At 38.4% G+C, this 26,432-nt stretch overlaps 3 protein-coding genes across 4 annotated transcripts; 1 reads left to right on the forward strand and 2 right to left on the reverse strand.

The window, feature by feature from the left end:
* Nucleotides 1–6,953: 6,953 nt before the first annotated feature.
* LOC128736998 (inositol-3-phosphate synthase) lies at nucleotides 6,954–15,583 on the reverse strand. 2 transcript variants are annotated; one of them, XR_008412019.1, is made up of 7 exons: nucleotides 15,320–15,583; nucleotides 8,721–9,419; nucleotides 8,420–8,662; nucleotides 8,250–8,358; nucleotides 7,825–8,183; nucleotides 7,511–7,762; nucleotides 6,954–7,442 (listed from the first exon to the last, which is right to left on the reverse strand). XR_008412019.1 is itself a non-coding variant. In XM_053831533.1 (6 exons), exons 1-6 carry the CDS (start codon nucleotides 15,434–15,436, stop codon nucleotides 7,616–7,618), a joined length of 1,674 nt encoding a protein of 557 aa, XP_053687508.1. In that variant the 5' UTR covers nucleotides 15,437–15,583; the 3' UTR covers nucleotides 6,954–7,615. The 2 variants fall into 2 exon arrangements, 1 of the variants encoding a protein (XP_053687508.1); XM_053831533.1 differs by having other exon boundaries at nucleotides 6,954–7,762.
* An 874-nt stretch (nucleotides 15,584–16,457) lies between these two features.
* Nucleotides 16,458–18,308, reverse strand: LOC128737002 (H/ACA ribonucleoprotein complex non-core subunit NAF1-like). The gene is made up of 3 exons (XM_053831538.1): nucleotides 17,910–18,308; nucleotides 17,497–17,849; nucleotides 16,458–17,437 (listed from the first exon to the last, which is right to left on the reverse strand). The coding sequence occupies exons 1-3, from the start codon at nucleotides 18,195–18,197 to the stop codon at nucleotides 16,669–16,671; spliced, it is 1,410 nt and encodes a 469-aa protein (XP_053687513.1). The 5' UTR covers nucleotides 18,198–18,308; the 3' UTR covers nucleotides 16,458–16,668.
* A 1,107-nt stretch (nucleotides 18,309–19,415) lies between these two features.
* On the forward strand, nucleotides 19,416–25,395 carry LOC128737008 (mitochondrial 2-oxoglutarate/malate carrier protein-like). The gene is made up of 5 exons (XM_053831550.1): nucleotides 19,416–19,786; nucleotides 22,606–22,842; nucleotides 23,961–24,154; nucleotides 24,222–24,432; nucleotides 24,500–25,395. The coding sequence occupies exons 1-5, from the start codon at nucleotides 19,731–19,733 to the stop codon at nucleotides 24,729–24,731; spliced, it is 930 nt and encodes a 309-aa protein (XP_053687525.1). The 5' UTR covers nucleotides 19,416–19,730; the 3' UTR covers nucleotides 24,732–25,395.
* Nucleotides 25,396–26,432: the final 1,037 nt, after the last annotated feature.

The raw sequence follows: 26,432 nt of genomic DNA on the forward strand, positions 1-26,432 counted from the left end.
AAGAGCGCTCTTTTTGCTACCAAGAGGGTAGCAGCCTTATAGCGCCATAAATACAAAATGCACAGTAATGCTTACTTCAGCAATATTGTAGATAATAAAAAATTCTACAAACATCCCATACATCACTTTTTCAAATTTTGCTTGGCTGAGATGCAGTAATCAAAAGAGCAAAATCGAAGCGAAAAGTGTATGCCAAGCCTGCTTTCAATAATCAATTTCGCTGTACCAACATACTTACGTGATGATTTATTTGTGAGAATTGAAAAGCGACATGTTTGCTTCAGACCTATTGTAGTTGGCAATCCACTCCATCATCCTGCTTTCCTCATATATGATATCAATCAATAATAATAATAAATAATAATAATGCCATTAATAATATGAGATTAAGATGAAATGTGGTACATAATTACATGGTACATGAAAAAATAATTAAAATAACTTATATTAGGTTCACCTTTTAGCAAGGCCGAGTGGCTCAGCCGTCTGCCTAACACCGCGGTTTTGAGATCAGGCAGCCGGGAACCACCCAGCATCGCACCTCCTATCTTGGCTACTCAATAGAGTATTACTGGATATGGCCACGTGGAGGCGCTACGCGCTAGGTAGGGGCTTGGGATGGCTAGAGTTATGTTGGACGCTCCTCATTTGCCTTCCCCATTATGTAAATTTGCTTGGATTAATTATGGTTTTACTACAGATTATATCTTCAATATACCTACCACGATGGATAAAGCAATTGACTCATAATGATACTTACCTACCGGATTATTTATAAAAATGGTAATAAGAAATTTGACACGTGTAATTTTTTTACGCTCGATCTCGGTCGCAGTTTACTTCAGTCTTTTTAAAAGACTTTAAAATAAATTTAACAACTAGATAATGCAAAAAGACAGCAGTATTGCCCATAATCTAGTAGGCAAACCAGACGTCCCCCGCATTATCCCGAATTGGAACACTCAGAGAAACGCTACAGATGACTTCTAAGAGGTTTCAAAGAAGTTAGAAGAAGTCTATTTACGAATTATTGTTGAAACAAGTGCATTCAACTGAAAATTTTATGTAATTTTGTAATAATTTGCATCTAAATCAATAATAAATATACTACAGAACCTATTTAGCAAATTAGCCATTCAATATGCCCGTTGACGCCGTTGGCGTCGTCAACATGTAGCCAGGATGACTCACGCTGCAAAGTCGTCTCTAGTCGACTCGATCTTGAGCCACCTCCCGTCGCTAATTTATCAGGCGTCTCAGAAGTCGCACGTTACTTTCGATCTCGTCGAGCCATCTTGCACTCTACATTTGTTTTTTAGCCCAATCTTCCTACATTCCGCTTGCAGTCTAGCGTAGCGTAGATTGCCTCCACCGTGCCGCGTTCATCCAGAGAAAATCTGATCACTCGCATATCACAGTTCCATGTGAATTTACACTGCTTTTGTCTTAAAGGTCAAAATCGTTTATTTTCATGCTAGGTATACATTGAGAACATGAAACGATTTCTGATTACATTCGTTCTGAGAAAGTATGAAAAATATGAGCTCTGTTAAATAATCGATTAGCAGATATAAATGTAGCATTTTTGTCGATAATTCTAAATACATTGGAGAAGCATATTGTTAGTAAAAAAACAGAGCACTGGCGAAAACAAAATGTAACTACCCGTATCGACCCAGGGTCCACAAGAGGCTATTATTAGAGAACAGGCTTCCAGGGATAATTGTGGTCGCCTCCAGACACAATTATCCTCTGGTCTCTTTTAACAGGGGCTTCGCAGATCCCAGTGATGCGAATGTACGATTGCCAAAGGGGAAAGCGTCGTCAGCCGCCGTACACCCGAATCTATCTAGGCAGTTGTTTGATGCGAGTATATAATGTATTTTCTATTCATCAAACATCGGAATTATGCCAATAGGAACCAAATGCCAAAAGCATTGTTTTGAGTAATTTAAACTTCTACTTTATCGTTTCACCAACTGATTGTTGCTTACTTAATAAATTATTTTATCGCTCATGTGTCACAAAAAATGATGTTTCCAGTGCCATGAGACAGATTTTTTTTATTGGGATAAATAATCGATTACATAAAATACTTAAGAGTAAATATCCTATATCATATTGTGTGTTCAATCATAAGTGGTGACTTTTCAACACTATTAGAATTGCATTATATACTATTATATTATGATTTCTTATGATTTGTTACGACAATCAAGATTATTTAACAGTAGGGATTAAAACCTACATGTAAGGAAAAAAAATCTAAAAACTTAACCTAATATCTAACCTAGCTAACTTCTGATCTATAAAGAGACCTAATCATCGCAATAGAGGATCGCAACGATTTTTGTCGGAAATTTGAAATAATTTTGTTTGACATAGCTTCTAGGGTTTCAACACCAGTAAGTCTATGTAATTCTAATGTACTAAGCCAAGGAGGACGCTTCAAAATCATTTTTAAAATTTTATTTTGAATCCTCTTCTTCCTCGTAATACAACAACTTGACCAAATCGGAACGGTTTATAACATTGCCGGTCTAAAAATTTGTTTCTTAATCAATAGTTTATTTTTTAGGCAAAGTCTAGAATTTCTGTTAATGAGAAGATATAAACATCTCATATATTTATTACATTTTGCTTGTATACTTTCAATGTGAGAATTCCTCGTAAATAAGAAAGCCTGGTGCTTCTTCCACCGATCTGAATTAGAAACTTTACTTCCATATCAACTCTCGAGGTACGAGTTGATTTGGCGATAAATGATTTCCATTTTTATAGAAAAGACACGTTTTTATCAAATCCTATTTTCTTTTGCCTATATAGCTGAAAATATTAGATTTAGAAAGACAATGAGTAGGGTAACCAACGTATTTTGGACCCCATCAGCATCTGGACACTTACAACAAAATCAATTGGAAGTGTCCAAATTATGTACAGGTGCTGATGGGGTCCAAAATAGGTTGGTTACCCTAATTTTCGTTGAAATGGGGCTACTACTGGACACGATAGGTCTTCAAATAATTGGACTTTTGCACTTTTTGGTTGAAAATGATTAACAAATGAGAATTACACTTTTAATATCTTGAAACAGTGGACCCCTCGTTCGCCAAGAGGTCTAACAGTTTAAAGAAAGCTGAATTTTTAGCAAACTTTGAGATCTATATCATATTTTATGAATTTGAAAGCAAATTGTACACGCAAAATAATCAATACGTCCTTTCCACGTAATTACGGAAATTTCTCTACAGGGAGTTACGTGACTTTCAGTTGAACATTATTGGTAAATACAATAACATCTATCTGTTTTCCACGTAAATGCAGCATACTAATGCAAACTACGTTGAATTCACGTAAATAGTTCGGGAAAAGTTAGATGGAAAAGATTCACATAACTTTTCCCGTAATTTCGACGTGAAAATTATTTTGAGTGTACTCATTGAGAGAAAAATGCAAATTTAATTTTTAAATTTTCCGCTGAAAACTAATATATTTTTTCGGATTCCTTGAGTAATTTCTTTTGGAAACTTAATATGTTGTAACTATTTTCTCAAGACTGTAAGCAATCTACTATTTTTCATTCAAAGAACGTCAAAACCACCTGTTCTTCTACTAGAACTAGGCCATAGGCCGAAAAAATAGATGCCATCGCTTAATGGGCTGAAAATACCCTCCCGAAACCCTATTTCCAGAGATATAAGCAAAAGAAAATTAGAGGATTTGACAAAAACATGTCTTTTCTTTATAAATGGAAGTACTCCCATTTACCTAGGAAACGTCCAATCGGTACCAGACTTAGGGTTTTTTTCTTGCTGACCTGAAACGAATAACCTGACAAAATTTGGTTCAAATCCGAGAAGGTCGATTACAAGTTTGTACTTTTTCTCGGTCACTTGACGTGGAATGACCCATATGTATTTCTTGTTGTTTTGCCACTTACAATATTTACATTTTTAAGTGTTTAGCGTCAAAATATTGCTTCTCATCTTTGTTCTTGCTTTTTCCGTTGAGCTAGACCTAAAAACCGAGCGTTAACCTAATGAATTCAAAACTTGAATTATTTCGTGTACTGAGTGGGAACACCAACCAGCCGATTCGCCAGGCTCAATTTTGGATGAGTATGCTACATTTGTTGGTAAGATTGTTAATATGAGACCTGAAGATCAGCTGCTTGTCTAACGTGAGTCCGAGGTAATCGACATCATCGGACCACTGCATGACGGAGTCAACCATGGACCCTTACGTTCACAGCCGGAATCAGCTTTGGAGACTTCGAGTGCAGGAAAAGGATTGACTGAGTTTTAGCCGCATTGATCACAATTCTCTAGCTCGTAAAATATTCCGTTAGAGCAGGGATCGCATGATCACTTTGACTCAATTCACATTCATTTGACAGTACCGTCTCAGCCAAGCAAAATTTAGCAAAGTTTTATATGGGACATTTGTAGAATTATTTATTATCTACAATTTTGCTGAACAAGGTTTTGCTGTATCTTTTGTAGTTACGGCGCTACAATGCTAGTAACTCGTTAATGACTAAATGAACGTTCACTAAGTCACTAAAGAGGTACTGGCATTGTAGCACCGTAAATACAAAAGATACAGCAATGCCTTGTTCAGAAAAGTTGTAGATACTCACCCGTATTCTGTATTTCGAACGTATTGGTATTTCGAACGAAAGTGGATGGTATTCTTCATTCCGCCAACAAAATCAAAATGAAGACTCGTTCGAAATACAAAATAAGGGTGAATAACTAGTAACTTTTTATTTGAATAACTTTTTCAAATTCTGCATGACTGGGACGGTACTGTAAAATGAATGTGAATTGAGTCAAAGTGATAGTGCCATCCCTGCGTCAGAGTATCCAGACCTCTCTGAAGCTTGCATGTGAGGGCACGTATAACACGACCTTCGTACATGATTGCTGTGTCGTCCGCAAACTGCGACATTGTCGAATGGTGGATCTTCCTTTGCGGAACCCAAACTGCTCCTCCAGGAAGACAGCATTCTCGTCAGCGAACGAAAGAATCCGGCTTTTGATTGACTTCTCAAACGGCTTGGAGAGGGTAGAGAGTAAGCTGATGGGTCGATATCTCTTGGAAACAGCAGGAGCTTTCCCCGGTTTCAGCACTAAAATAGCTTTAGCTAAGTTCCACATTGAAGGGAAGTAGCCAAGCTCCCAGCATTCCGGTTGAACAGGTTTGCTACAAAAGTAAATGAGCCGTAGCTCAAGTGGTTGAGTTCTATGTTAACCGTGCTTTCGAATTCGGAGGCCTTCATGTTTTTAGATCCCTTGACATGACTCATCAGCTCGTCAGCAGTGATTTTTGCTTCCTCCAAGCTGTCTGATCGATCGACCTCGGTTACTTTCTCGGCAACAGAGTACTCGTGTGGGCTGACAATATTCTGTCCCAGATTGTAAGTCATTACAAACTGCTGACGCAACACGTTCACTTTATCACATGGAATGATCAGTAAAATTCCATCGCCTGAGCCACCAGACGAGACAAGAGGATGGATAGGCTTCTTTTTGAGGACCTTAGTCAAAGACCAGCCCAGCCCGGGCAACTACAATCGCTCGCTGGAGGGATTCCAGAAGAAGAAAAATACTTCTAATTTCGTTAAACACACTTCTAATTGACTCAACTGCTCAAGATCGAATCACCAATAATCTTTTCCTCTTGCTCAACACCATTAACGAATCTCACGTTAGCTCTAAGATACTCTAATGAACGTCTCGTATCATCACTTCACTACTGTTTTTAATGAACAGTACTTTGATGGTGGTCTTGTTATATGACATGAGGTCTTTTCTTCCAGTTGATGACACGAATGTCTCCATCGAGCTATTGCGTTCTCCTTTTTTTTGACGTAGGACTACGTCTTACGGCAAGATTTGGCTAAATAGGGTGTCATTCAAAAAAAAAAATCTTTCTCGTAAAGTGGCCAGGGTTTGAATGCTAACCAATAACTTAGCGGTTTCCAGATCGATCTTCAATAATTCTTTGAACCGAGTACTGCTCCGATGAGCGTCTCGTAACACTCCACAGAACCAGCGCAGGTTGCCGACGCGACGTCCAACACAGAAGGCGTTCCATAAACACAAAACTAAATATAAAGAAAACCAAACGTGCTTAATAAAACTCCGTGTATACTTTAATTTCTTCTTAATTTGCAAGATGCATTTTGAAATAAGAGCCACAGAAATCCAACAGGGACCCTGTTGTCACAATCAACCGCACCTCATAAAACAGTCCCCATTTGATTTCTATGGTCACCCAAGTGATCAAGGTAACTTTCAGAACTGTAAAATGTGCTTTCGTCCAAAAAATTTACATGAGGTGCCAGTGAGAACAGGGCCTCAGGATTGCCATGATGCAGCCCCTGCCAGGTTGCACAGGGAGTCTAGTCTACCAAATAAATATACACACCTTACCTTACCTTGTCGGTGGTGCTAGAAAAAGGGGTCCGGGCCGACTCTACTGGCGAATTTCACAGCATGCTTCGATGCTTGAATTGCCAACGCATCCTAAGATCCACAAAATTTCGTGTCATAGTTACTGTTCTGTACTGTATTTTGTACCTACACTCAAAATATTCTGCACATAACTAATGGTAAATTTCCATATGAAATTCTAGATGATTATCATGTGCCGCATATAAACACAATTCGCCTAGAAATACACATAGAAATTATGCGGATATGAATAGTATGTGCGTCTGGTACCAGACGCAGAGGTGCGCATCGTTAGACCAATTGCAAGACCTGGAAAGTGTGAGATAGTCGGGAAATTGGAGACGGACAGCCGTGGACCGAATTTGTTGGCGGAACATTTTTATGCAGGTGAAATCCTAAGGGACATCGTACCAGAGCAAGTAAGTAAAGGGTACTTATAACAAAAACGGTCATTCAATAATCACTAATAAAAAGGAGAATATTCAATTAGGTCAAAATAGCACTAATTTTATTTCGTATAGCACAGCAATTTTCTTCTGACATCTGTTCCAGTAAACATGACTACTTCTGTGGTCTCGCTAAGTGGGTTACAAAGAGTGTTTGTACCTACATTGGTAAACAGCAATAAAATTGTAAAGAATTTGTCTTTCCTTGGTATGATCAATTCGAGTTTGATTAATCTATGTAGAATGAAAGTTCATTTCTCCTGTCATAGTAAATAAGTACATTTCACCGCTGCCAGCAAAAAGACCGTCTAAAAACAAGAAGGTGGTCGAGGATGCAGCTGACTACACACATATATGATTTTAATTGGTATATGAATCCGATTTTGGCAACAATTTTTTTTATAATACAACAATGATGAGTTCTAGGCTACTAGTACTGATGAAAAGTACGGGAAAGCAATTGATTCCGTTGACATGCCTACAAGTAGGCAATAAACTTTTTTCACTTTTTTTACATGTAAATCTCTTACAATCACATCTAGGGAGATTTGAATAATATGTATAAGTATCAAAATATAGTCTGGTATAACATCTAGTCATTCTTACTAAATCAAACAATCAAAAATGCTGAAAGACAATCCAATCCAAACAGTCTAAGTATTGCCAGGAATCCTACCCATTATCGCGAAAATCGGACTCTACTGCAGGTTTTCAGCAGTCGACAGCGCTGTGAACTCCGTTGCCGTTTGTATAAACCTGTCCATTCGATGCTCCGTTAGAGGTGCCGTTAATCACAGCACCGTTCGAAATCTTACTTTTTTTCATTGGTGGTTCAGTGGATGAGACTTCCAGATTAAACTGCCAAGAAAGAAAATATATTACTAAAATATAATAACATGAGAGCATTAACGTTTGCATACCCGATGCTCCAACGACATATGGCTAAGCGGTGGCAATCCTACGCAAGCACGAAGGATATTTTCGATTGCCGTTCGTTGGCGGAAGAGGGAATTTACCACCGGTGTACCTTCCGGGACCAACGGTGCTTTGCACAAGTAGCTAAGTAGCGAGAGAACAGAGCGGAACGATGTGTACCCTTCGTTGGACTCTGCTTTCTTTTTTATTTGAATACGTGAACAAAGTTCTCCCAGTATTGCCAAATCTAGAATAAGTGGAGCCGCCAGCAATGAATCTTCACAGGTATTGTGAATCACCAGCGTATTATGTCCACCGAGCATAATCTGGCTGGTGTACTCATCCATAGCGCGCTTGCTGTCCCCTAAATATTTAAAATTAAGGTTTCCACGTTCTGTCCAAATATTCTATTGTAATGATATGAACTTACCTACGTACGGTACGTATTTGATAACCACACAATGATCTGGATGTTCCTCTGGCTTGTACAGAATATTGTTGGAAGCCACCATGTCATCCACGACATTGCTCTTCGATATCTATCAAAAAAAGAAGTTTGTATTTCTATTTCGCTCTAGAAAAACTAGTTATAAAGCTTACTTCCTTCGACCGAAACTGCTGCGGTGCAGACAGATTTTTTCCGTCATTGTTGCCCAAATGATTGTAGCTTACAATTGAAACCGGCTTAATGCCAGCCGATACAAGAAAATCAACAAGTACAGATTTCAGTTTCGTTTGGCCGGACTTGAAATCATCGCCAGCGATGAATGCTTTCCGGTGCTCTGCAAGTTCAACTACCCCCGGCACAAACGTATTTTGCGGTGATCCGTTAATGTAGATGCACTAATGATGAAACCGAACACGTTATGTCTGTTAAGTACTAAATTATAAATTAACTTACACCTTCATTAATCGCGGCCATTGCAAAGATTGTCGAAGGAGAAATCTCGGTTTTATTATCTTTCAGTGATTTTTCCAACTCGACCATCGTAGTATTCAATCCTGGTTTGACTTCCGCGAAACGCTCGGTATTTGCAGTCCAAAGAATCACCACCTTTTCAACATTGGTGCTTTGCTTAAACTCACGAATATCCTTGACGATTTGTTCGTACTGCTCGTACCGAGTGCCACTAATAACGTTATCAGCGCGATCTGCCTGGTTAGCAGCTATGAAGTCTGGATCATATATCGATGGTCTAGGCTTAAGCTGTGATAATTTCTTGTACACCTGATCCTGCAATTGAACTTCTAGCACTTTGGCGCGAACCATAGCTTCGCCAATGTTCATTGAGCTAATGTCCCATCCATCAACTACAATATTATCTGGACTGACCATTGGGATCAGTTTATTCATCGGAATATGAACGTCTTGGCCACTGGAATCTGTTCCCAGCAGAACCGTAGAGGCTTGCGTTATCGAACCATACCAGTTGGCCTTTTGTGTGCCGGTGCGAGTTCTCCATTCCAAACCGTGCTTATTGGCTTCCAAGGCTGCCGTCAGAGTGGATCCATTGTTTCCACCCCAGCCGACTAGCATCAGTCCCAGGCGAGGCACATGACGACCTGTGCGAATGTTGAGCTCGGTTGTCTCGGGCCGTACCTGCAATCGGAATGCGAGAATTATTTATCATAGAACAGACTTTGAAGATTGATCGACTTAAACTGGACGATTTTCAAAAATTTTGATCGCGTGTTGCGAAAATCCAAGATACTCTCACATTGCCAAATCAATTGACACAACACACAAATTCTAATCAAAATGTTCAGGTATCGTTTGTCGACAGCCAGGAAGCCTAGATCGAGGATAAATCAAAAAAAAGTAGCTACAGCGATGACAAAAAGTTACCAACGATCGCTTTCAGACGAAATCCCAAACGTCTTGTCCCGGACGTCGCAAACAAGTTGAAAGTATCGTCTGCTACTGTGCATCGAGTTAAAAAACCCCTAACTGTCGATTTATAAGAGGCAAACAAAGTGGATGGTGCAGCGGTAAAGAAACTGGTGGCCGGTTCGGCAAATAGGACTCGGACAACCGATTTTTTTTGTATTCTGAAAATTAAATCAATCTACATGCTGTCTTGTTTGATCAAATTTTATTCGTAACACCTTTTAGTATCACAATCGCCAATCTGAATATGTGCACCCAGACAGGTGACAAAACTCGAAACCTAAACTGTACGAAAAGGTCATTGAACGCTTCCGATTGATAAAATATTGGTTCTTTAATAAAACAACTGTTAGATTTCTTTAGCAAGTCTTTTTGATAATACATATTCGGTTGATAGTGTTCGAACCAAAAATATCGCCGAAGTAATTTAGCTCGCACGGTAACAGCGCGTGTCAAAGCTGCCAACAGACACGATAACTGTGCAACGTTCGATCGAACTGTCTTAAGCCTGTTACAGGCTGCTGACCAGCCAATCATTTTCAAACACACCTCTGTTCGTGGATATCGTGCGATGTCTGACCAATGAACAATTTACCTATCAGTTAGTGATTTGCTAATATAGAGCTTGGTATATAGATTATCGCTCGAGACGTAAACAATGATTTGTACAAATCACGCGGCAGGGACTTAACATTTGAAATAATTCGCTTACTAAAAGTGATTGTTTGCGATTATGGAAATATTGCATATTCAATCTTATTTTAAAGATATCATAAGTGCTAGTTTTAGTTTTAAATAAAAATGAGTTGATTAGTCTTATAGTTCCAGCTGCTCGCGATCCGTGAAGAATTATATTTATAAAAATTAAAAATTTCAATATATTTCGCGATAAAGCTAACCGTGCCAACAGTAACGTTAACGGAAATATATCATGAAACCTGTTTGATATTAATTCTAAGCATGCGCCCATATCTGGGAAACGATTTATTTAAATAATAAGATCCAACCACATCCACATACTGAACCTACTGTTGCACGTGTTTCGACCGTTGATAAAAAATGCGAAGCGGTAAGAAACGAAATATAAGACGCTCAACCGTAATCTGACGGACAACATACATTATCAGGTTTTTTTTGTGAACGAAATGGAACTGACCTCGAGTGAATGTTTATGGGGATTTATGAATACAATATTCATCAGTATCAGTACGGCTACCAAACTTTTGCAACGTGCCAAATCTAGACCGAAAAGCGGCACCTAAGTATCACCGTTCTGACACAGCGATTTTTTAGCTGATACCACATCGAAAGCTTTGGTGCTCAAGCACAGTTGGCTATTTAACAGGTAGGTAATCTGAACATGACAAGCTAAATAATGCGGGCAAAGTTCCTGTATTTATTAGGTGGTACCTACACGGTTTTAGTTTTTAGGTTGGCTCGATTCATATGTATTATTCGTAATTTATCGAGCTAATAATTTTTATCTACAAATAGCTGTGAGGGGATTTTTGGGATATACACACATCTTGCCTGTAAAGCTGTTACGGATATGTATGAGTGTCTATATTTTCTGATCGCAAATAATGCGAACGACTTGCAAGTCGCCGATTACAAAAGTTTTCAATGTCCAGGGGAGTATTTAGGTTATAAAGCCGGTCTAAATTATTTTAACAAATTTTTAATAGAAGCTATATTGATACTTTAAGCCTTGTATCCAGCTGAAAAGAAAACAGCTCAAGAAAAAATCTTACTATTTACCGAAGAAATTTTGACAACTGCAAGGCAAGCAATTATCTGTCATTTTTTCTTGTGGTAAAAATTGCGCCGGATATTATTCCGTACACTCTTAAATGATTCTACCTGTAAATAGGTCAGATTTAGTTAAAGCTAGGTTGAAACTACTCAAAATGCCCTTAAAGTGTACAAACTCAAACTTTGGGTAAAAATTTCAACCAATTTTGGCTACTTGCTACCGATAATTGAATTATTCTCTATGACAAATAACGCACTTGTAAGTTCCTACTACCAATTTTTTGGTTAAAAAACTACTCAAAATCTGAGTTTGTACACTTTAAGGGCATTTTGAGTAGTTTCAACCTAGCTTTAACTAAATCCGACCAATTTACAGGTAGAATCATTTAAGAGTGTACGGAAAAGTGACGTTTCAATTCACTTGCATGTAAAACTACGCCATCTGAAAAAGAAACAATATTTCTTGTGAGGTCCATACCGGTATAGAAATTGCAAACGGAAAATCTTTTCTTTAGCATTTCTTGGCCTATCTTTTTGCCCATTTCTTTTCAGGTCGATACCAGGCTTTAAAGTAAGACTTTAAATTATTGTTGAACGGTGCATTAATAAAATTTCGAAAATTAGATCAGCAGGTCAAGAGAGAGTATTTATCGAAATCGAAACCATGGCAGAAAATAACCCAGAGTTCTAAAACTATAAAGAATTTTGTAGGCGGGCATAGTCGGCAGCCCCCTATCTAAATTAAACTACTACGAGTAAACGAATGGATACTCGGTAATTGGAACTGCAGATCGCTAAACTTCGCTGATGGCGACGAACCCTGTAAACTCGGCATCGTAGCTCTACTACAGGAAATCTGTCGCATAGGAGAGAAGATTTAAAAGATTGGCAGCAGTGGCACTATGTTCAGATCGGTATGGAAGAAATAGAACGGTGATAGAACCCCATAGCATGCACACCGAGACGAACGATAACGGCCAACGATGTATAAATTATAAAGGTTCCCGAGGCCTGGTGATCCGAAGCACCTTTTTGCCACGCAAAGATATCCACAAAGTCACCTGAACATGACCGGTTCACCGGTTCTTCTCTAAAGACTCCCATACACGTACGCTTATGTTGGGATGGAAGGAACAGAATGTTGGCCGGTCACTTAGGTCGAGCGCCGAGCCCAACACTTTATTTCGCCAGTTTGGTTCGTGGCACTTATTCACAGACAATACTGTTGGCAAGCATGCATTCACTAACATTTTTGGCCATGTTCGAGCGTGTACGGGGGTCTTAACATCACGAACATACGTTCCCCACGGGGTGCGAATATTGACTCTAACCGTCACCTAGTAGCAGTAAATGTGCGCTCGAAGCTGTCAAGTGTATACCAGACACGTCACAGCCGTCCTCCTCAGCTGAACATCAGGCAGCCTGATAACCCGCAATTTGCCGAGAACTACGCGAGGATACTGGATGAGGCACTGTCTTCTGTCGAGGAGCAAAAAACGCTCGGTCTTTGAAGAGATTGCCACTGCTAAGCAACTAAGTGAACAACCCTGTAGTATACAAAATGATTGGTTTAATGGGGAACGCGGTGAACAGAAAAAAATTACCACTAGTTTCTATTCGTAAACTGTGATACAGCAATTAGCTTTCATTTATCACAAGACAATCTCTAACATTGTCACAGGGACTATTTGAACCCAATGCCCTTCGGGCAAACAAAGCACGGGAAGCGGCATAAGCTTTTATCTTTTATCTCCGCGGCACTATGAGCATGAGGTGCTCTGCTAATCAGTTAATCACCTTTGGCATTAGGTAAAGGAAGACTTGTGGCTTAAAAAATGGTGATATGATATAAACATAATTAATCTAATTACTGAAGATAATTAAAATCTAACGTAATTTTAATATGAATTTCATCAGATTTGCTAATTGAAATTATATAGGTAGGTAGCATACCGTAGCGAACCAAATTATGACCGATGTTTGTTGAATTATGCGCTTGAATCAACATCACCTGCTTAGGACAAAGTACACTCAAGTTAGTAGGAGACTAACCGCAATTAGGGAACGTAAAAAAATCGGTAATAAAAAAGAGGTCTTAGATTCAAATTTTGGACGTTATAAGATGACGTTAATTCAAATTTTGGACGTAAAAAATTATCTAAAATGAATGGAAGTAAAAAAGAGAGTATAATTACAGTATAACTAACTATCAGCGCTCATGTGCCCAAATCTTGCACTTTTTCTCTAGCTATTTAGGGTAGGCTCAAACACTTGTCATTGATATCTTATATTTCTTATAGTTAAAATAAAAGATACGTTAGCGAAAATTTGTGATTGTGTTCTGATAGACGTATAGAATGAAGACTGAGAACAGTTTCATGAACCTAACTATTATTTCGAGCAAAAACTGCTTTTGAAATCCCTGAAATCAATGACCCGTGTTTCAACGGTTTCAACCAATAAGAAGTGACATCCTGGAATGGGGTTTGAAATTCCAATACAGTGGATTCTCGGAAAAGTTAATCGATTGGGGAATGGGTCGATTAACTTTTCCGAACTATTAACTTTTCCGAGTAGTCCTAAAAATCACTGAAAATGATAAATACAAAAGCGAAAAATGCATTCCGGGATATAGGATACACATTTTCATGTATTTGGAAGTTGTAATGGAAAGAAATATGTAGCAAAATTTTTATGAAATAATACCTAGTTCCTTTCAGTAAGTTTAAAATAATCGGTTACACTAGTATTTGCATTTGCATAGTTTTTTGCATTTAAAATTCATCTGAGTTTGCGCTTTTCCAGTAAGTTATCAAAAATCCTGAAGTAACTATGTGCTCTTATTGAACTATTGTTGCGACTGTCCGGTACAAAAGTTTAATTTAATCCCAGTTATGATGCGACTCTGCATAAAACTGTGGAACGGCGACAATAAACTGAAAAATGATAAATAAAGATAGAAGGTAAACTCACGTGTGTGGACGAACGCTTGGACAACCAAAAATTCAAACTCTCAGAAAAGTTAAGGCAAAAATTAACTTTTTAGAGCGTTGCATGAGAGCTGATATTCGCTTAACTTTTCTGAACAATTAACTTTTCAGAGAGTTAACTTTTCCGAGAGTCTACTGTATTGTTCTAACGATACACTTGTTCTTGTAGCAGAGCCGATTTTAATAATTTTTAAACCCCCACGGTCTCCGGACTGTAAAGGTTTATACTACATGCTCACCATCACACCTCATCACCAAGTGCGTTACGTAATTTGTGAATGGTGCATTAACAAATGTTAACATTTTATGTTTAAACAAATAATAATAATGAAAAGTAAAATAAAAAAGGTCAATTTAACGTTTGTGAATACCGAGAAGCGCGTCAATTTTTAGAATCTTTAACAAATCACGTAAAGTTGTAATTGTCCATTTTTCGAATGCCAAATTCTTTGCACAAAATTATTTTCGCGAAATCTACCTCTTACGGACGCGGTGTTTGAAATAATAATATTCAGTAACGCAATTTAATAATAATCCTTCATGTTCTCTATCTGAAATTAGAAGTCTTCAATGGTTTGTGCTTATTCCAACTAAAAATCGATGCATTTCTTATAATACGAGTCATATTTCACTGACTGAGGCACTGATTTTTATATCCATGCAAATACGTATCCGCTAATAAACACTTCCAGATTCCAGAAGCGTAGCTAGCAGGATCGATAATTGAATTCTATTTTTAGAAACACGGTACATCCTGTGTTATGAGCATTTCAGTAACCGCTAGCGAAATGAATTAAAACTATATTGATTTTGCAACTAGCGCGACTGTTTACAGTGACGCCCTTGACAATGAATATCTTCATCACTAACCGTGAATCCAGCTGATCCATTCTTGAGAACTGACGTGGTCTGATACTGGTAATCCACCTCGATGTAATCGTCACTATAATGCACATTTGGCGACAAGACATTCAGTTCGGCAGCCATAGTTAATTATAATGTTACCAAAAATTCACCGCTTGTTCAACTTGATATGTGTTTCCTACTGCAGCTGGCAATGTATTCCAGGTGGTTCCACAAAAGCTCCCTACAGCAGCAACCTTACGGAACGGAAGGAAAACACGACTATTCGGCACACGAGTTCAGTAAGTACTACTCAAAATGGGCAGCAGGCAGCCGCAGCACATTTTTTTCCCATTGGTTGGTTTGCAGCCGGCGTAACGATGTTGTGTCTTGTGTATAAAAATAAACCAATGTGTTAGTAGAATACTCAGGTATTTAGTCCTCAAAGTTCTCAAAACTTTCCCATACACAGAGCTTTTGAGCCTGCTGAAGCGTAAAGTATACGAGATATGTATGCAAGCAGTGATGCCACATTTTCATCCAGATCCGATATTTAAAAAAATCATTTCAATTTGTATATGACTAAAACAAGCAAAAAGCATGCAAATTTTGCTGAAAAAATTGTGCTAGAATCAATTATTTTCAATAATCGATTATTTTTTGACTTAAACCAAGCAAATAATACGATTCGTATTATTAAAGCTAGTGAGGCTGAGGACGATTGAGCTTTCGAAAAGCTTTTATGCTTCGGTGTGAGTGTAGTTTTACACGGCCCCGAACTGAATGAATGAGCGTTGATGTAAATAAATATTAATGTCCGCAAATTATTAATTAATACTTGTTAGGTTTCAACAAGATATCCGTCCTGTTAGCTTCGAGGTACGCGTACGGTACCGGTCTATAAAAACCAGTCGTCGTGTGTTCCCGAATCTTGGCTGGGCGGTGCCGGTGCTAGTATCAGAGTAGAATCGTTGCCTACCCGTAATTGTCGTCCTGAACTGCCTGAACTCTCTAATAATCGGCTGCAACATCTGTCGATAAAGAAGGTTCTTAAAATCGATAGCTTTGTTTAGAGCTAATTGAATTGGAAGTTTGATAGATCACTTTTGGTTACCTTTAGAACGGTTGCTTTCAATATGAATCCATATTTTTATTGTATTCGTAATTGATAAAATATCTAAAGTATGCTTACTTTTATAAAAAAAAGTATGATGTTTATGTTTTTAGGGCTACCCCAAAAACAATTTCGCCATTAATGGCTCAATTTTAATTTGATGTTATGAATTTTAACGTGGTGACTTTGAAAAAAAAACTGAGCTTCATTTTGGGAGACCACTAAACACTGCATTTAACAGAATGACTTAGAGTTAAACTAGTTATTCGGCGGGAGGTGGTGGAGGTGGTGGTGGTGGCGGTAACATTCCGGCTGAGTTGAGAGCGTACGCAAAGGGATTTATAACCCGCTGCGTATAATTTGGTTGGCCAATGTTATGATGCCAGCTATGTCCGCTTTGCCCACCCCGGTTACGGATATACCCGCGACCTCTTCCCCTTCTGTAGTATGGGCGATGTTGTTGTTGCTCTCCGTCGGGGGTTTGTCTACCAGTAGACGATGTGTGACTCTTTCTGCGAGTTCTTGCCCTTCGTTCCTGCTCATCGTCGGAATAATCCAGTGCATAATCAGGAGCTTCAGCATCATCCAGCCAGCTGGCATCTGATCCTTTGTGCTTCATCAACTCAGACAGAATAATGAATTGAGTGTGTTCCGTTTGTGGCGCACAGAACACAGGCGCTCCGACTGTTATTCCCTTATCGATAACCTCTTGGCGAGAATTGAAAAGAACACAATACATTGGGGAAGCAACTTGACCGATTACGTCGAAGATTTTTCCTAGTGATCTTTTACCTTTTTCCAGGAAAAGAACGGTGTCTATATTAAGTAGCTCAACTCCAGCGAGGGATTGAACGATAACAATTTGAGCCACTATTGATTGAACGTACCCAATTGATTTACATTGCGACTCGGGGACAGATATCTGAAGCTCTTCAATCGGTGGAAGCTCGTGAATCAGCGTTTCTCCCTTTCCTTTCACCGGAACAGGCGGAGGAGAATCTTCCTCTGAGGAGAAGAGATCGTCGTCTGATCTGGAATAAAAATAATCGTTTAGATGCGCGCAAAAATACTTAAGACCTATTGAGTTTACTGATTATCTTTTTCACTGGGAACAGTCTCAACATCACTAACAAGAATAGCATCTGGATGGTTGCGATAATTCAACGTATTCTCCACAACTTCGACACTGTCGTCGGAATCTTCAGATTCTAATTCACGTTTTATTGGTTGAGTTGTTGTTTTGGGCAATTCTTCTTCTGAATCCGTAATGTTTGACTCTGAGTCAGAACTAATGTATTGCGACAAAAGCGATAAAGAACTATTAGCTATTTGCAAAACTGCCTGTGATTCTACAGCTTGTTCAACAGCAATTTGCTCTTGGTAGGAAGTCTCTTGTTTAATTTTTTTATTTATAGATGTTTCTGCAGCATTTTTTGTAAAGTCCTGAAAACCCGAAAAAGGGTTATTCTTATATTATATTCAATTAAGCAAATAAAAACTAACCTCAGCTAAATCCATTTCAATATCTGTTGGTTCGTCCTTATATAAAAGTACGTTTTGTGACGATTTCCCTGCTATCTGATCCATTTGCTTTGATTGTTCAAATTTTGAACTTGAAATGTTTTCGTCAGCGCCGGAAACAGTTGAGTTTTTTTCAACTATTGGAAGTATCGGCACTTCCGTTTTTAGATGATGTGGCTCTACAACGGACTGCTCTACACTGTCACGGCTAAAATCGGCGGTGACCACATCTATTGAATTTCCTTCTATTGTTATTTTATTCGTACTCATTGTTTCTTTTGTGTGGAAGATAAACAATATTGTTTTTGTAGTAAGATTAACGAATGTTTATCATTGAACTGCTGTCATCCAGTTAACTTAACAAAACAACTGTGTGTTTAATATATTAAGCGCAGACGTAAAGCAGCAATCAGCATACGAACTCAAAAACAATTTTGTAGAAAGTGTAGGTGTTTTCGAAAATGTAAAACTAGTAAAATATCTTAAGCAAATCCACATGGTAAACCGATGTACGCACGTTTTGGATGCTATTCGAATCGGATAAACAAAACAAAAACAATGCTGCATGCTCAGAGAGGAAAAATGAGATTAAAAAGTGACATAAATGTCATGTTGTACTAAAAATTAAAAATTGTGATTGAGGCTCAATCACATTGAGCTGAAATCACACTGACCGTTACCAAATATCAACGGCAACGTAATGGAACGAAGCGTCAGTGATGGTCTTATGCACCCTATTGGCAGAGAACCATGTTTTGGGTGTCAACATGATAGCGTGAGCAGAAATATGAGAAAGCACTTCGTCGTTACGTTTCACTCGACTGCCTCGACAGTGTCTTGGGCCCGCTGTCAAATTTTGAGCCCGGGTCCGGGACATTCAGTCGCTGTCACTTACTGCACTACCGAAATATTTACCGAATGTTCAGCTGTTTCGATTCCGGTAAATTTTACCGAACTGTTTAAGTGTATAAGACCACCCTATTGCCATCCTGTATATCGAGCTGCATCGGTTAAAGCTGACAGTTCGGTTTGTTTCGGACCTAGTTTCGGACAGTTTTGTTTGCCAGCTTTTCCACAAGGGCATAGTGTGTTGCTATCTCTTTCTCATGTAGGAGTGAAGAGAGTAACTTTCAAATGGTTCTCGGTAAAGGGGAAATCCCAGCAAATTTTTTGGTTCCTGTCAAAATTAACAGTTTGGTACCTATGCGTGAGACATCGGAAAAATGTATGAATTTTGACACTCACTTCACCCCGTAGCTTTTCCAAAGCTAAATGTACTAAAGAGAAATTAAGGAAATTAATCACAACCCTGACAGAAGCAGCAGCAGTGATACCATCACTGCATCTCCCAGATTCTTCATGGCAACGCTGGATGATGTCAGAAACTTATCTTACGTCATTCCATAAATAAATAATAAATTAAATAAAAAATAACGATTTTATTAAATTCCACAACCACATAAACATATGGCCTGTGTTTGCTACCATCAGCTGCGTGTCTGACAAATATCTATCGCGTTTCAGGACGGTATCAGTGGTTTTCCGTTCGGTCTGTCTGCTGTGCTCAGTTCGTTTTCATCATTCTTCATCGTCAATCGTCATACCGGTGCGAATATTGCAATCGTACGGGCACGGCACAAGACATAGCAGAGTGTATCTACCAGTGGTCAAACATTTTGCATACAATAATCTATTGCATTTTGTTAGTGAACTGCCTTATCAACTAGGTTTTTCAAATATCGGAAAAGTTTGCAGAGTAGTTGAGTAACTCGGTTTCAGTGATAACTTGATCAACTCTGTGCAATGGGTGAAAAGAAAAAACCTGCCTACATCCAGTACCTTTTCGGTGGTCTTTCTGGGTAAGTAAATTTGTGATTTACTCAGAATTAGTTAATAAAACAATTAATATTACATAGTCTGATCGCACCGTGTTACGATGAAAGTTAATAGATAAGCTATTTTTACACTTTACAAGAGCATTTATGTACTAGGTACATAGACAAACCATGTGTTAATGTTTAACGCCAACCAATACATTTGAAGGCTAGTGAATGGTCTAAAAGCAAAATTCATACGCTCAATACAATTTCCCGGTGGCCGTGAATGTGAATATTAACGCAAAAAACCGTAAGAGAAACATATTTCGTGTCGGTTATTACTGGGATCATTTAGAGGTCATCATCTGGGTCCTAACATAATTGCAAAAGGTGTTATTTACCTGTTCATTGATGATATTTGATGTAATGTTTCTATTATGGAATAAATCGTTCGTTGGTTATACCAAGCATCTCTATAATACAATTTGACAATACATAACAGTAAATTTAATAACATACAATATTTTAGCATATTACATTATATTAAGATCAGATAAAAGTTAACCAAATTTAACTATAGTAGTGATATTGTACGGTATGACCTTGTAGGCAAATGAATAACAACCAGTTTTGATTTATTATATAGGTACCTACAGCCGTATTCTTCGTAAAAAAATCGTATGTTTTTACAATTATTCGTATGTTTATAACCGTCTGTGACAGTTGTAGTGATATAATGTACAATGAAATAGTAATCTGAGTACCACTATGATGAGAGAGATGACACCAAGCTAAGGCGAATACAAGCCTACGTTTGCGGCCAAATTCAATCAACTAAATAATGTCATCCTCATCAGATTGCCGCAATATAAGGATGCAGAGTATTTACTCCTTCTTTGGATAGTAAAAGCTTTAGCATATTTTAGATAAAACCCTTGGCGAAGTAATTCTGGTAATGCCATATTGAATTTGAACTACTTTGTCTAAGAAACTTTCTTGATAGACATAAATTAGACTGGATGGCATGCCGAGTCCTTACTTTGCAAGTAATTTCTGGTGGCCTATGTTAAAAAACGGAACGTCGCCTATCAAAGGCATAGAGATGATTAAGATTACCGGGTTAGCACACCAACCTATTTTCCTTTTGTTGTAAAAACAGGTTATAAGACTTTATGCATTTAAACCGGACAGTCACAAGCCACAAATAACCTTCAAAATGGCATCAGATATGCACGCCTCAAGAAAAGTTGCATAAACCTCTTAGTACTAAATTCTTGCAGTATGGTACCACCTTCGTTATCGCCGAAATTCAAAGTACCGTGTGCTCGTTATCTGCCACATATGCCGGTACGTATGAGCTTGTACATAATGATTTGTTACTGCTATGCCTATAAACCAAATTGTTTTGCATTTTGACCCCAAGAAATGTGCTGTGCATGTGCTGATAAAACCGTGTTTTGAAAACGTACAGATATCTCTAGATCTCTTAGCTGGCAAGTTGTGCTGGACAGTCTTCTCTTGCGATAGATGGAGATCATTTATTCAAAATTCAAAGAGTACCCAGTTCTGTTATTGGTTGACGATTTATATATAAACGTTAAGCAAACTGGAGATTTTGCAGCGAAGATAGTCGCGCTGAAGGCCATATATTTAATAACAGAAATATATCTCCCACATTTCAAATTTTATACACGTGATAACAATATAGAAATACAAGTTACTTTTTATTTATTCTTCGCAGCTATAACATTTTATTAGGTTCTGGAACCTTAACTTGAAAGCTGATAAGTATGAATTTTGCAATTGAGGCATACCTACGCTCAGTTAACATAAACACATTCGTTGTGTTCAAAACTGCCCAATAATGCATTGGCGCTTCCGTTGGCAACAGACAAGACTAAGAACTGCCGTTGTAGCGATGTGCTAATATGGTGCTTTCAATAGGTTTCAATCAAGTCAATTGATGTGAATTCTTATGTTTATATGCCGATGGCCGCAAATAGCGACGTTTTCTGCTAATGAATTTTGTCAATAAGAGAACCCCTGAATAAAAAACTAGCAGACACCATCGAAGCCTAGAACTTTGGGTGTGCCATGAAATATGTGAATTTCATAGTCACACTATCTACTAAGTAGTACTAACAGTGAAGCAAAACTTTGATGTTTCTATTTACTTTGGGAACTTGGAAACACGGATTATTCTTTTCTAAGACATAGTTGCTTTTGATGAAGTCACATGTATTATTCTACTGAACAACACATGTTATCGAAATTGATGTCGTTGCCGTGAAGGCTAGCCACAGAGCAACGATGGTCCGGGTCTCAGTTTGTAGTAACATCTAAGACTTATTGGATAAATAGAAAAAAAAAATCCTCTTTTTTTAACTAAAGCAAGGGCGTCGCAGAATTCTTATTAAATAACTGCATAAAGTCAGGCTTTCGAATAAATGTTGAAAATGTTTAAAACTTCCTTCACCATATTTTAAAATTTGATTTCGTCGACTACCTATTACACCCGATGCAAATTATATTTGCTGACCGTTGACCATGGAACGGTCAAATGATCCCCAATGAGAGTGATCAGCGCATGTTTACATAACAAAATCTTTATAACGCGCACCCACAATCGCACGAGCCGAGCAGCACGATAAATTTTCTAGAGTTTAATGAACGTTTAATGTTTTGTAAACTTCGAAATAGAAGCATTGCATTGCAATGGAAAATTGCACGTCTCAGACACAAAAAAATGGCAAGGGAAGGGTCGGATAGGTGAAGAAATTTCGCTGAAATTCCAATAATATAGAATATAAAAATTTAACTTTTTCACACACTAAAATATAATGTCTTTCGTTCATTTTTAGAATTGGAGCAACATGTGTGGTGCAACCGTTGGATCTGGTGAAAACGCGCATGCAGATATCCGGTATAGGAGGCGCAGTCAAAGAGTACAACAACACATTCGATGCCATTGCCAAGATCATCAAGCGCGAGGGCACCTTTGCGCTGTATAAAGGTTTGAGCGCCGCAATCATGCGTCAAGCGACATACACTACCACCCGGCTAGGTGTGTATACATCGCTTAATGACGCCTACAAGCAGTAAGTAGTGACTTTTTTTCGCTATTTCAAAACCAGAACAGACAAAATATGAACGACTGACGGGGAACACAAACTACTGACGTATGTTTACGGGAACAAAAGGCATGTGATGTACAAATTTGATCGATTTGATTACCATTGGCAGTGTTCTAGCGTGCTTGGTGCGATTTCAAATCAAAATATAAACATGAAACTTTAGTAAACAACGCATTCTACGAAATATCATTATGTATGTTTGAATGTTATGTATATACCTACTAGGTACTCTGATGGCAAGCAAACTTTTATAATCTTTCATAGAAATTCACAACAGGAGACTTCCACACACTCTAACTAAAAGACAGATGTAATGTATATTTTTGGATAAAGCTCTAAGGGCATTTTCTGCGATGATCTATATTTAGATCACAGTTATACCAAACTGGGACCAGCGAAATAGAAAATAGAACTGGCGAAATAGATCAATGCCGATCGACCTATAGCCATAGATTAGAAACGCCCGGACGGTTCTTCATCAAACTTGTCACATCACACATAGGGTTTGTTGACAAAACGATGAGATGGACTCTAAAAAAAGGGGGAGACATCCAAATGAAGAAAAGAGATTTGTTTGTTTTGCATTACGCGGACCGACAGCAGATGCACTAGTTACTAGTGACTAGTGTTGTTTCTTGCTGGAAGATAAAAAGGAAGTGGCCCGGGCAAGACCGGACACTCAGCTTGTATGACTATATTTTTCAACAACGGCTTGACAGATGGCTTTACCTAGGCTTTGAACATTTCTAAAACATACATTTGGTTTGGATATTTGGACGTTTGGTTTGGACAATGGTTCATACGTAGCAGAAATATCTACATTGTGCCTAAAAATTGCAGTCGTCAATTTAAGGGCTGAATGAGAGATTGATCATTTTCTTGTTAGACCTTTTCGGCAAAATATTGCATGGAAAAATACATTTTTGATGAATTTGCGACTTGGAAAATGAAAAAATTAATTTTGATCTTTAATATTATCAATATCGATTGTACAACTTGTTACAATTATCCTTTTCTAGGCTTAAATCACAAATAACTATCAGGTATTTCTTCTTTTTTAAGTTTCCTTCACTTTATTTTAGAAAAATGAATCGAGCCCCCAACTTGCTGTATTCGATGGCCATGGGCATGACAGCCGGTGCCGTTGGGTCCTTCGTTGGCAATCCCTGTGAACTGATTCTCATACGAATGACAGCGGATGGTCGGCTACCGGTGGCCGAGCGAAGAAATTATACGAATTTCTTCAATGCTTTCTTCCGCATTGCTAGAGAGGAAGGTAACAATTTGTGATTTGCGCACACATAATCAGCAATACTCTATGTTACGTTTATCTCGAATTTTAGGCGTTTTAGCGCTATGGCGTGGATGTATTCCTACCATGGGTAGAGCTATGGTTGTCAATGCAGCGCAGCTTGCTTCCTATTCTCAAGCCAAAGCATATCTCGTTCAGAGCGGGTATCTGAAAGAAGGCATCGGATTGCACTTTACCGCTAGTATGTTTTCTGGTCTAATCACCACCGCGGCTTCGTTACCGGTAGATATTGCGAAAACAAGGTAAAAAATTAATTTCAGCTTTGTCTATAGCAACAGAGTCTATTGTTAAAGCTCTTTTTTGTTACAGAATTCAGAACATGAAAATCAGTGCCGGCGAACAGCCTCCCTATAAAAATACAATCGATGTCATAGTGAAAGTTATCCGACACGAAGGTGTTTTCGCCCTCTGGAAGGGTTTCACCGCGTACTACGCTCGCCTTGGGCCACATACGGTGCTAACATTTATAATTCTCGAGCAACTGAACGGCCTCTATAACACTCACGTGATGGGTGGCAAAGGACCGACCTCCGGATTGTGAGAAGCAGATCAAACACTCAAGATCCCGTCCAGATCAAAAACGAACATACCAATCAAGCAAGATATAATAATATTAGAAGATGCAGTTGCCTTGTTGCATTTCATATACACAACGACGAAATACGAGTACATTTGCATTCATTACATACTTTCCGCCGGAAAACAAAACTTTTATTTTAATAATTGTTTATTTTAAATATATCAAGCGGTTTTGTCTATTTTATTGCCCTCGGAAAATACTGCCAACAGCTAGAGGCATGTGAACCCGCCAAGAAATAGTCGCACAAGTTGAATGCAATTCAAATCATAGTTAGATCCAGTTTCTGGCAGAGAGCCAATAAGCTCAAACAGATGGGTGCATCGTATAGCGCCGTTTACTGTTTACCGTTTACCAAGAATTAGACAATCCCAGAAGCATTGAAATTCTACCGCGATCAGGGCGAATGTAAATTTTACAAACAAGTTATACCGATTATATTGCACGATATGTAGGTATTAGATGAACAGTCGGATGGCTGCACGCGTGCGTATATACTTCGCGGTCGATTTAGTGTGCACTTGAACTCGATGTGAAGCGGTAGAATGTGTGATGCGCAAAGATGACATTGCAGTGAATGGATTAAGTATGGTAGGCAATGTTAACGGACGCTTCTTATAATTTTTGTTGAGTTTAAAAAAAATCAGTTTATGATAAATGATGTTTTATTGCTACGGAGTTTGAGAAAATTTCCCAACTTAAATATTCAAATGAAAGGTAGGTAGGTATAATGAAACACTTAAAAAGCGCTATTTGTGCGCCAACGGGGGTGAACCAGGAGGACGCCGTAAATACTTAATTCGGCAATATTGCAGATAATATTTTACTCTGCAAGTGTCCCATATAACTTTTTTCAAATTTTGTTTGACTGTGTCGGTAAAATCAGTTCACACAGAGTCCTGTTCTGTATGAATAGGGCATTTCTCCAAAATTTCATGGCGTTTTGAATACGGGAGTAGCTGATACGAAAACAATTTGTGGTCTCCCATTTTCCCAGATAAATTTTTTATTTCTCGGACAAAGCTTATTTTGAATTCATAACTTTTCAGCCGAGCGTTTCAACCGACATTTTTTAAAACAACGTAAAACAAATTTATTTTTATGAAAACGCAAGCAAATTTTTTCAGCTATTCTGTAAAAATAGCCGGAAAAATTTATTTACAAAATTTCTCACGGTGATGAACAACTCTAAAGTTTTGTTGTAAAAGTCATGTTTTAATCCTTTTTTCCATGTGTGGACTCATTCACTGCGACCAGTATATATATAGTTGATCTATTGTGATACCACCCGGGTGTTTGCTGTATGACCTGCACTCCATTCGAACCCACGACCACTCGCTTGTCAAAGCAGACTCGATAACCTTGCGGCTACGGAGCCCCCCTGTTTTAATTTAATTTAATCGATGTTGGGTTACCATTCTCCAATTACCTCACCCGCTGTTTTAACAACTTCTTCAACAGCAGTCATCCATCCAATAGCTACGAGTAAAGCGTATACGCCTCTTCCACAGTTCTACGGTTATCACCGATGTTATCGATGTCGTCCACGAACCATAGAAGCATGTGAGATTTCGTAATGATGGTTCTGCTTTTCTGCACGCCTGCCACAGAACAGAAGTGGAAGTAGAAATTCAAACACGTACGTGCTAGTTTCTGCAGATACTA

This window comes from Sabethes cyaneus, chromosome 2 (genome assembly GCF_943734655.1).
Source record: "Sabethes cyaneus chromosome 2, idSabCyanKW18_F2, whole genome shotgun sequence".
NCBI classification, from domain to species: domain Eukaryota; kingdom Metazoa; phylum Arthropoda; class Insecta; order Diptera; family Culicidae; genus Sabethes; species Sabethes cyaneus.

Bases quoted from the DNA above. Each gene is read 5' to 3' on its own strand.
- LOC128736998 (XM_053831533.1), bottom strand. From the start codon at position 15,436: ATGGCTGCCGAACTGAATGTCTTGTCGCCAAATGTGCATTATAGTGAC. The intron at 8,359-8,419 runs GTAAGCTTTATA...TTTTTTTGATAG, and splicing joins AGCAGTTTCGGTCGAAGGAA to ATATCGAAGAGCAATGTCGT. The intron at 8,184-8,249 runs GTAAGTTCATAT...TTAAATATTTAG, and splicing joins CAAATACGTACCGTACGTAG to GGGACAGCAAGCGCGCTATG.
- LOC128737002 (XM_053831538.1), bottom strand. From the start codon at position 18,197: ATGAGTACGAATAAAATAACAATAGAAGGAAATTCAATAGATGTGGTC. The intron at 17,850-17,909 runs GTTAGTTTTTAT...TCGGGTTTTCAG, and splicing joins TTGAAATGGATTTAGCTGAG to GACTTTACAAAAAATGCTGC. The intron at 17,438-17,496 runs GTAAACTCAATA...TTTTTATTCCAG, and splicing joins CCCAGTGAAAAAGATAATCA to ATCAGACGACGATCTCTTCT.
- LOC128737008 (XM_053831550.1), top strand. From the start codon at position 19,731: ATGGGTGAAAAGAAAAAACCTGCCTACATCCAGTACCTTTTCGGTGGT. The intron at 19,787-22,605 runs GTAAGTAAATTT...GTTCATTTTTAG, and splicing joins CTTTTCGGTGGTCTTTCTGG to AATTGGAGCAACATGTGTGG. The intron at 24,155-24,221 runs GTAACAATTTGT...CTCGAATTTTAG, and splicing joins CCGCATTGCTAGAGAGGAAG to GCGTTTTAGCGCTATGGCGT.